Here is a 9,948-nt window from a genome sequence, read left to right as displayed (position 1 = left end):
GATCTTTGAAAGCCTGCATTGGGGCATAGCTTAAAAATTTAGAGGTAACCTGTTAGCAATGGTAGGACATTACTGTGTTTATGGTATGGTACTTTTGTGAATTTTAGGGTACAGTTTGTTTTTTAAACTATGAGTAGGTGACATTTAGGCTCAATTTACATTGCGGCGGAACGGAATGGAACGGAAGCGTCAACTTCGCCTCGTTACGCGAGAAGGCGCGCGCGGTCGGTGGAATGCACGAGCATTTGTGCGACTGCGCCTTGGGGCTATAGTATTTCGTCGACGTTTGACGTCACACTGCGCCTGCCTCCGCGCCACTTTCCGCCGATGAGCGAGCATTCTCGAGCATGCGCGAGCATTCCGCGAAAGACGCGAGACGTGATTTTTGGCTCGTATCTAGTTTGTACGTTACACAGTTGACCATAAAGTTCATTACGCTATGTACAATACCGTTACAAAAATTCGATTCCATTCCGTTCCTTCGTAATATAAATTGAACCTAAGAAATATCATCAGATACTTGTACATTGCAGGGATGCAGCAATGATGACCATGCGTCGCAAGATAGCAGGCAAGTCTCCCGACCAAATACGTAAAATAAAGCAGTCAGAGCTCGAGGCACCGGTCACCAAAGAGGACTTGATGACAGCAATAGAAAAGACTCGCCGCACGGTGACCACCAACGATGTCGCCAGATATACGAACTGGATGCAAAAGCATGGATGTTCCTAGCGGCGCGCCCCAGCGCTTCAGGCGCTACTCCAACGGATGCGGGAATCCTGAGGAGCGTACAGAACAATCGACACGATCCCTTAATAGCACCAGCTCATCATTTTGCAGTGTTATATGAAAGTGCCGATTGATCCGAAAATCAGGACTATACTTATCGCAGTGCTGTTATTTTAAAGACGTGTATCGACTTTAAACATGAATTTTATGACAGACATGTACAATGCTTTCGTAGGTACGTTATGTGAATTTGGAGTTGCGTTTCAAGTGGACATTTTAATGTGAGTTTTATATCGAAATTATTCAAAGAGTATCATTTGAATTATGTGTAAAATATACTTCATTGTCTACCTGTAATGTTTAAGATCCATGGCATACTGTAGGCTTGTAGTTAACACAGTGTCATAATAACGTCAAACGTTTGCTAAAATTATAACCATTAGGTGTAAATCTACTGCTATTGCAATTTTTGAATAATTTGTCAAAAAAAATAATTTGCTTGGCCTATGGAAGCAAATCCAATATTTGACATAATTATGAACACTGTACACTTGTAGCTTTGATGGAATACTGGTATAATTAAATCTGCGATGCCTTACTTTGCAAGATTTGCCATGATTACCGTGGCTTGACGCACCCACTGTAACAATCAAGTAAATTATTACTTGCAAATAGCGGAAGCTTCGTAAATTTATAACTTAACTTACGAATCGATTGTCTTTTTTTCTAAAAATTAAGAGTAGGTTTGTATTTATTGATTTATTTATTGAAATGTAACGACTTGATCGCAGAGTCTATAGGAACTAAATTACTAATTGTTTAAAAATTTGACGTGTATTGTCTCTCGTTATTAGTTTCTTTACCAAAAGTTAATTGGTTTAATTCTTCACAAAGTATGATCAACGTGTTTTCTATCGTATTTATATCCACAGGTTAGCTATAGTTTTATTGTAATTATGGCCAGTGATATCACACATTGGCACAAAAGTAATCCTAAATTAAATTTAAACTCTACGTATGAGATAAGATTACAAACAAAAATTGTAAGTAGTATATAATATGCGACGTCTTATTTGGATAATTTTTTCAGGTTACTTTTTCTACCTAATTTCGGTAGCAATATTTATTATTTAAATACTTTAGAATATTATCTTGAAGTAAACATGATTTAATATTCGAGTGTAGTAACCTGACATATTATTTAATATTATTATTCTCGAATACTTAAGTATAATAAAAATTGTCATTGAAATTAGGTAGAGAAAACTAACATGAAAATTACCCAACTGTAGATTTTTTTACTTAGATGTAGTAAGTAATAATTATTACTTGAAATTTTTACTCGGAATGGGGTTAAATTTGTTTATTGAAAGAGGAATTATGAGAAAACGTTTTTACACGTTTTGTATATTGTTGGTGTTTTGCGTAAGAAAATTTTTCTGTGTATTAATTAAAATGTGAAGTCATGTAATCTCGAACTATAAATACCTGTACACATAAAATGATTAATAAATGTATAATGAATTTAGTACGATAGACTTTTATTAATCCAATAAAAACATTATATAACTACATAATGTCTTTAGACGTGAATATAATAAGGCCACAAATTGGTCCGGACAATAATTATACATTTTTTAAAACAATTGCACCAATTGAATTCAAAGCTTCTCTTATTTAAAGGCACTGATATGATAAATTATTATTTACAGACAAAAACAGCATGCTACCGAAACATAACGATGACAATGTCTTTGGCTGACAACGAGATAAAAATTGATAAAATAACAATAATAACAACAAAATCTCTTACAGTAACTTACGAATATACATTTTATACTTATGATACTGCTTATATACTTGTGTTACCATGCTTCTATTTTCTCAATGTCCCTCGGCAATCATCGGATTTCCGAATGCACACGAATATTAGTTTCCATGCCCATTAATTATTACATTTAAAATCTATAATAATTTGAATTTTGAACAACGTACTTTATTGTTGTTTTTTTTTTATTACTGTGTGAACTATATAGAGCTGTAAAACTATTTCCCTATTGTTAATAACATTTACTCCATGTTATTAAGCTAGTTAACAAAAATATAAAGCAAATAAAGTGTACTTTTTTTATATAACTAAAAATGAATACTTTTCCGATTATTAATGAAAAATACATAATTAACAATTACGTATTGTTCTTTCGTACCTTTTTAGGTAACTGAAAAGGAACTGACTTATCTACCGTGACCATGGGACCTGTAAAGGGCCCGAAACGTCGGTTTGTTTGAAAAAAACAAATATACGTGATTTAAATCCGGAAAAACAGTTTCAATTCCTATGTGTAACAATCGCGAAAACCTAAGAACTCGATAACTGACTTATTTTTTTGTCATATTCTTTTAAAATATTCTTCACTGCTCCGACTGAAACACCACAAGCTACAAAAACACGATTGTGGACTTTTTGAAAATAACCATTGTTGTCTTTCTTGAACGTATCGGCTGCTCGTAAAAATACATGTAGGTACATACTGTAAATTATTTGTCTTGCTTGTGACTTTAGCGGCTTTCCTCCTATTGTATAATAAATAAAAAATGTAATAGCAACTCTATATACTTCCAAGTCGACTGAGAGCATCCGATCTGTACCAAAGGCAAAGGGCAATTGAATAAAACCCGACTACAGCCGAAAGACGAAGTTTGATTGAGAAAATAGTAGCGCTGTACATATATATTATATTCAACTAAAATTTTAAAAATATCATAATTCATTCCGATTTCCTTGAAGTAATATCACAACATGATTTTTTGGTATCTATCACAAAATAGATCCGTTCCGTTATTACACTTCATTAACCAAAATGCATTTCAACAAACTGTTTTAGGGTATATAAGTTTTAACAACCAATTAAAATAATTTGAATCACTTCAATGTCATGTTGAACAGCTTATACACGCTCAATATTTTGCCATATAGTACTTATTATCAAATTTTATGTAGAAATATTTAATCTTACGTAATAAGAACGATCATTGACAGCGGCGCAAAAACTTAGGCGCATAATACAAATTGTCTATAGCACAGAAATGTCACTAGGCAATAAAAAAAGATTTAGCGTAAAGACTGTCGTAATGTTTTTGTTTATCTCAGGAGAAAAGATAAACCCGTTTATTAAGAAAGAATAAAGCTGACCTTTGGAGTTCACTATTGATTGATGTTATTTCACCCACAAAACGACGTTGCGTCGTGTACTAGTTGGACAGAGAGACAATGTCTAATATCATACGGTTTTCTTTTGGAAATTCCAGAGGTTCAGTGGGAACTACACAAGGCATAGTAGAAGAATTATATCGAATAAGTCCACAATTTAAACGCACGCAAAGTACGTAATATGAATTAAATGAATGACAAAGGGAATCACTCTGGTGGTCTTCCATTATTCTCCTTAAGTTGTTCTTTAAGTCGAGCTTTGCTGTCTTCTTCGTCGTTCTCTAGTATGGCGGCGAAAGAAAACGGAGTGAAGAGGTAACCTTGACCGTCATAGAACTTGCTCATGAACTCCACCCTGAAAATTAAAATGAAAATACTTAAGTATACTTGTTTTAATATATTTGATGTAACACCAAAATTGAACTAAACAATTGAAGGTGGATATTTATTAATTCTTAGAAAGATAAGTTATACCATCATCATCAACCCATTTATACATCCCATTGTTGGACACGAGCCTCGTATCAGGCGAGGGTTTAGGTCATAGTCCTTCACGCTGCTAACACAATGCGAGTTGGCGACTTCACACGTTTTCCGAGGATTGTGAACCTTCTTCGACGTTTTATCATGTTTTCCTTCACCGAAAAGCTCTTAGTAAATTTCAAAATCAAAATTACGACAGTGTGTCAGAAATAAATACTGTGTCAGACAAACGAATATGAAATAATAGGCATAGTTTTTATTGTAACCTTAAAATAAGTAAAAAAGACGTTATCGATGCGTAGAGAAAGAAGCTATGTCTGCTCAAATTCTAGAAGCTACTTTTCTCAACCGACATGCATGAAAATTGAAAGTAGCATAAAAATACAATTCTACGGGTCGCAATGAAGCTCTTCTGTGATCTGAGGTAACTAAGGTTAACGGTCATCATGTTAAGTGTATGGGGAAAAATATTAATTGTGAAATTTTGGGCGCGTAAATGCTCCGAACTATTAAAAAAAAGAAAGAATCGATACTCCGCCTAGTATTTTTTAACTCGAGGAGTATAGTAAATGTGTCACTGCTGATTGTATGTACATTCTTGCATAAATACAAGTAGACAGAGCGTCGCGGATATGAGACACGTAGGGAAAGCACGTTAAATATTGTAGATAGAATATTTTGGTTCATGGAGACATTATTTTATTTTTAAAAAAAAGCGATAGCTACTGCATTTTTTCAATTCCTTGCCTCTTCTGGAAATCGATCCGACCAAAAGTAAAAAAGTACCTGTATTTTCATGATGCTGATTAAAAGGGTCGATTATAAGGATTCATTCCTCATAAGTAACTTAGTTCGTTATTTAATTCCTTTCATGGGGTTCCTCCCATGAAATTTTTATTTAAATTTAGGAAAATCAATTATAATACGTATTTACGAATATACAAATCAATTATAATACATATAAACCAATCAATAAATATAAAACCAATTGTAATAAGTATTTGAAAAACATAGGCAGTACGAAGTTTGTTTCTTTTTTTAATTAATTGTATTATTATATGAACGGTGTTTCTTTAAATTAAGATAGAGAGCCTATCTACCTATAATACCTACCTATCAAAAGGGTCAATTCATAATTGATCCTTTTGTTAGGTAGGTATTATGAAAACATTGGTTGATTTTTTTTAACATTAAATTTGGTCGGCTCGATTTCCTAAAGAGACATGCAACCGTTTAAGCATTGGAATGTAAAAAGTAAGAAATACTTCTTAGTTTTAAAAATAAAATAATATCTCCATGAAGCAAAATGTCATATGGATGCCTTACTTTCTCAACACATATCTTATAAAGAGTGATTATGCGGGGAGATGGCAAAACTTTCTATTTATTTTAAATTTTCTTATCAAGGGTGTTAATTTGGATGCATTACTTTGAGAATGGGTAAAAGCCTGTGTATGAAATCAGAGAAGTCTGAATATGAAGGAAATGTGATGTGAAATCAGCCTGCAAAATTTGTATATACAATGCATTTTTTGTAATTCAGTTACTTTGTGCTTTAAGATACGAGTTTGAGAAAGTAAGGCGACGATATCTACAACACATAAAATACTTTCCCTCCGTGTTCGATGTTCGGATCGATGCAAGTAAATAATTGAAATTACATTTTATTTGTGGCCTTTCGCAATACACACACCTAAATTAGGTCATTGCTTTCGTTAACAGCCGAACGCAATTAGCGTGACTATAATTAGCATCTATAATGACGTCAAATCCGACATTTAGTGTGTTACCACGACATTCGTCTTAACGGGAGTATTGTTAGGTTAATTTTAGTTTCGTAGACAAGCTCGGAATAAACCGAGCGATAAAAAAACGCGCGTTTTAAAAATAAACCCTTCGTGGTATGTATCAATTTGTGTCAATTAAATGACGAGTAATCGAGTGGAACGTTTCTAGTTAGACATAGTTTGGCTTGACCAGCAGCTTAGTTCCTTGGAAAATTGACCGTACATGTGTCGTGCTTGTAACGATAGTCACTTTTGCTTCAACTGTGTGAATTTATTTAAAGCATTTTTGTACTGTCAGTTTCGCGACTCATCGTTTCTTAGTCTAATTCATATGCCTAAAATGGACACCATAATCTAGTATGTAATTACAGAATTCATGAGTGATACAAAAAGTTAAGTTAGTTAGTAAGTTTAAGTTACAGTTTCAATCTCTTTAGACGCACTCACCAGTGTAACCGTAATGTGTGCAAGAAGGCGGAAAGTCCTTCCATCAGTACCAAAATTGCGAGTGTAAAGAAAGCCCATACGCCGAATATTACGTACAACACTATAGCGTCAGCTGCTGATCTTCCGCTGAGGCCCATTTTGAGGACCCGTTGCCAAAGGACGGCTGATAACTCTGTAAAAGACGTTTGAAATTCCATTTATTTGTTACAAATCGATGCCTTGACACAGTAACGCAGTATTGTAGAATATTATGATTTTGAACTAAACATATAGCGACCAGTAGAGCAAGCGAAACTATATTGCGAATAAAGCACGCATCTTCTTATTTATAAATAAATTGTCTCAAGAAGAAGGGTGTTTTATTCACGATATATCACGGAAACACACGGTATATCATCCCTTTAAGTTATATTGGTCTCATAATAAATTCAGTAGGTACTATGATTGACTAGTAGGAGTCAATGTCAATTTTAGAATCATACCACTTTCGTCCCAATAGTTATAAGAAAGAAAATGGAGGTAAGGTAATAAAACATTCATGGACTTACGTGCATGAGCAAGAGACAATGCCCAAAGACGCAAATATGATGCTGTATGGGACACCGTTCCCAGTACATATTCAATTGTATGTATGGCTTGTGTGATCAATAACTCGCCCATGGCTTCTGAGTTGTGAGTATTTGCAACTTCAGTTGTATCTCCGCTTTCGACGCCTTGCCGGTATTGCTGTGAGAGAAAACTGCTTTCAAATTTCAGAAAATAATTGGTCTGTTCTACAATTACCACAATGTTTCTTGGAAACAAATCGTACGTACGTAATCATACTTGGAATTAATATCCAAGACAAATTCAGTTATTTGTTAACAAATAGAATGACTGACTGCGCTTTAAAATAGTTCTATTATTTATATGTAAAGAACGCTATAAAATTATTCGCACATTTCCAAATTATTTTTATGTTACACATTTTATTTTCGGATTTAAATTGCGTACATTTTTAGATACGAAAAAATAGTTTCATTATCAAAGAATTTTACCTTTCGTTTTCTTTTCTCCCAAACCATGTAAATGGGTTTCCCGAATAACATAACGGGAACGCAAAGGAAAGCAAAGGCAAGGAAGGTTTTCTGTAACGTTTCTTGTCCATCATACATGTATTCTTTACAGGACTCTTTGACTGTAGACTTTTTCATTAGCATCATGTTGATGAAAAGGATCAGCACTGAAGGAGCGCAAGACGTGCCATACGCGACGTCTGTAGGACAGAAGACATTGGGAGAATGTTGTAGTTAGTGTATAAAACGTATGAAATAAAATATTGAGGCTCTAATCCACTCTTAATTAAAGAAATTCGCTAAAGCTTTTTGACACATTTCAATTGGAAAATGACAAATCATAAAACATGTTTCTTAGAACCATTAGAACAAAGTTATTGGGAACTTATGTCCAGTGTGTGCGGTATTTTTATTGTCATTACTTGCACAAATATAAGTATGTCTGAAACCAATGCTTAAATTGATAAGACACTCTTAACACAATGTATGAAGAGTGTCTTTTGCATTGCAAGCATTGGTTTAGACCGTACTTTTTATGGGTGCTATGGACACACACATTAACAACCACAAATTACACTCAAACTCACAGGAGAATTAAATGTAGGCCATAAAAATATTTCTCCCGGCCCGGGAATCGTACTTGGGACTTCTGCATGGCAGAGGTATAATTTTAATGCAAGCGGACATAAAGGTTTATTTCTAGACTTATAATAAACGATGTTGTTTCTCCTGCGTATTATCTCTCTGAGACCAAAATTCGCAGTTACGTTATCTATGATTGAAATTTTTATAAAGTACCTACGCAAAAAAAACAGTAGCTCCAAAAACTTATGAAACAACTTACCTACGCCCAAATCCGCTGAATACATGATCCACTTCATAAACATAAGAATACACAAATACCAGAACAAAAGCAACAGGAACAAAATTTGTGGTATGTACTGTAAGAATATCAACTCCGGTTTCTTGAAATAGCTAAAAAAACATTAATTAGATTACAAAAGATTGTCTTTAAAATACGGGTAAATTCTACGTAGTCTAATTCTATGAATACAGTAATTACTTGAAGTTTACCACACTCATTGTCACACCGAAGGCCATGTGTATTACACCGAAAATAATCGACAGTTTCATCTTGAACGAGTTCAGATATATTATGTTATTTTCTGCAAACTGAAATAGAAAGAAAATGTTTTAAAAATAATTTTTTAACATCACTTCTGCATGATAATGAAGTATTTTCTTTTGTGATACCAAGTGGCGGGATGAATAAGTTGTGCGCCTGGTGCTAAACGACACACCTTTCCATAATAGTTGCAGTGCCACTTAGAGCTTTAAATTGCAAAGATCTAAGGGATACTGCCACTGCACCTGTCACCCTGAGAGCCCTGAGACACAAGTTGACAAGTCCCTATATGCCTATAATTTCACCAGCACCTTTAAAATCGGAACGCCGTAACGTTCAGATTACTGCTGGGCTGTAGAAATAGGTAGAGTGATAGTACTTCCCTGAACGAACTTAATCTTTATTGTAATGCTAAAATAAAGTAATACATTTCACCTGCCAAACGGGGTCAATTCCCAACGGGTATGGACTGCCTGTATAATCATAGGTTGGATTCAAGATTAAAGACGAATGATTCCCTAATACGCTAGTATCATGCGAATGTGTCCAAGTGCTGCCAAATATGTTCAGGGATTTGGAAAACATGTCATTGTATATTAATCCCGTATACATTGAGAATATCCCCATGAGCAGTATGATGTAGCGTCCTCCAAAAAAGATGTTCCACACTTCGTTGTCTGATTTCTCTTTAAGGAATTTCTTTTCGTAGAAGACGACGATGGAGGCAAAAGTTGTCATGATGATTCCATGGCCAAGATCACCGAACATTACAGCGAAGAGAAATGGGAATGTTATTATTGTATAAAGTGCTGAAAAGGAAAAAAATACAAATAATTCAAGTTCTTGGAAAAATAAAAATTTAAGGTTTCTTTGAAGACTTAACATATGATACCACAATACCTGGATTGACTTCTCTGTAGGTAGCGATTCCATAGGAATCAATGAGGTTCTGGAAGCCCTTAGTGAACTTGTTGGTTCTATTGAATGTTGGCGGTGTTTCCCTTGTAGGTACATAGTGTAAAATTGACGGTATTGGACTGCCACTAGCCTTCTGTAATAATGATAATGGCGTTAGACAACTACACCAATAATCTGGTCTCAAATTAAGAT

The 9,948-nt window shown here is 34.4% G+C and overlaps 2 protein-coding genes across 3 annotated transcripts in view; one reads left to right on the top strand and one right to left on the bottom strand.

The window, feature by feature from the left end:
• Positions 1–1,917, top strand: part of LOC113231679 (katanin p60 ATPase-containing subunit A1-like) — a 24,052-nt gene extending 22,135 nt beyond the window's left edge. Inside the window, exon 8 of one of the 2 annotated variants that reach the window (XM_026466137.1) lies at positions 534–1,917. In XM_026466137.1, the coding sequence (XP_026321922.1) occupies positions 534–732 (199 nt within the window). In that variant the 3' untranslated portion in view covers positions 733–1,917. The remainder of the gene's footprint in view (positions 1–533) is intronic. The other variant, XM_026466136.1, reaches the window with a different exon arrangement.
• A 2,098-nt stretch (positions 1,918–4,015) lies between these two features.
• LOC113232108 (V-type proton ATPase 116 kDa subunit a-like) overlaps positions 4,016–9,948 on the bottom strand; it is a 45,648-nt gene continuing 39,715 nt past the window's right edge. Inside the window, exons 8-15 of the mRNA XM_026466745.1 lie at positions 9,739–9,889; positions 9,274–9,647; positions 8,776–8,885; positions 8,557–8,687; positions 7,695–7,912; positions 7,206–7,383; positions 6,658–6,829; positions 4,016–4,295 (exon numbers count right to left, since the gene is read on the bottom strand). Of these exons, the coding sequence (XP_026322530.1) occupies positions 4,148–4,295; positions 6,658–6,829; positions 7,206–7,383; positions 7,695–7,912; positions 8,557–8,687; positions 8,776–8,885; positions 9,274–9,647; positions 9,739–9,889 (1,482 nt within the window). The 3' untranslated portion in view covers positions 4,016–4,147. The remainder of the gene's footprint in view (positions 4,296–6,657; positions 6,830–7,205; positions 7,384–7,694; positions 7,913–8,556; positions 8,688–8,775; positions 8,886–9,273; positions 9,648–9,738; positions 9,890–9,948) is intronic.

Source organism: Hyposmocoma kahamanoa, unplaced genomic scaffold (genome assembly GCF_003589595.1).
Source record: "Hyposmocoma kahamanoa isolate Upper Pololo Valley unplaced genomic scaffold, ASM358959v1 66, whole genome shotgun sequence".
Classification (NCBI taxonomy): Eukaryota; Metazoa; Arthropoda; class Insecta; order Lepidoptera; family Cosmopterigidae; genus Hyposmocoma; species Hyposmocoma kahamanoa.
This window is presented reverse-complemented; position numbering and strand designations above follow the sequence as displayed.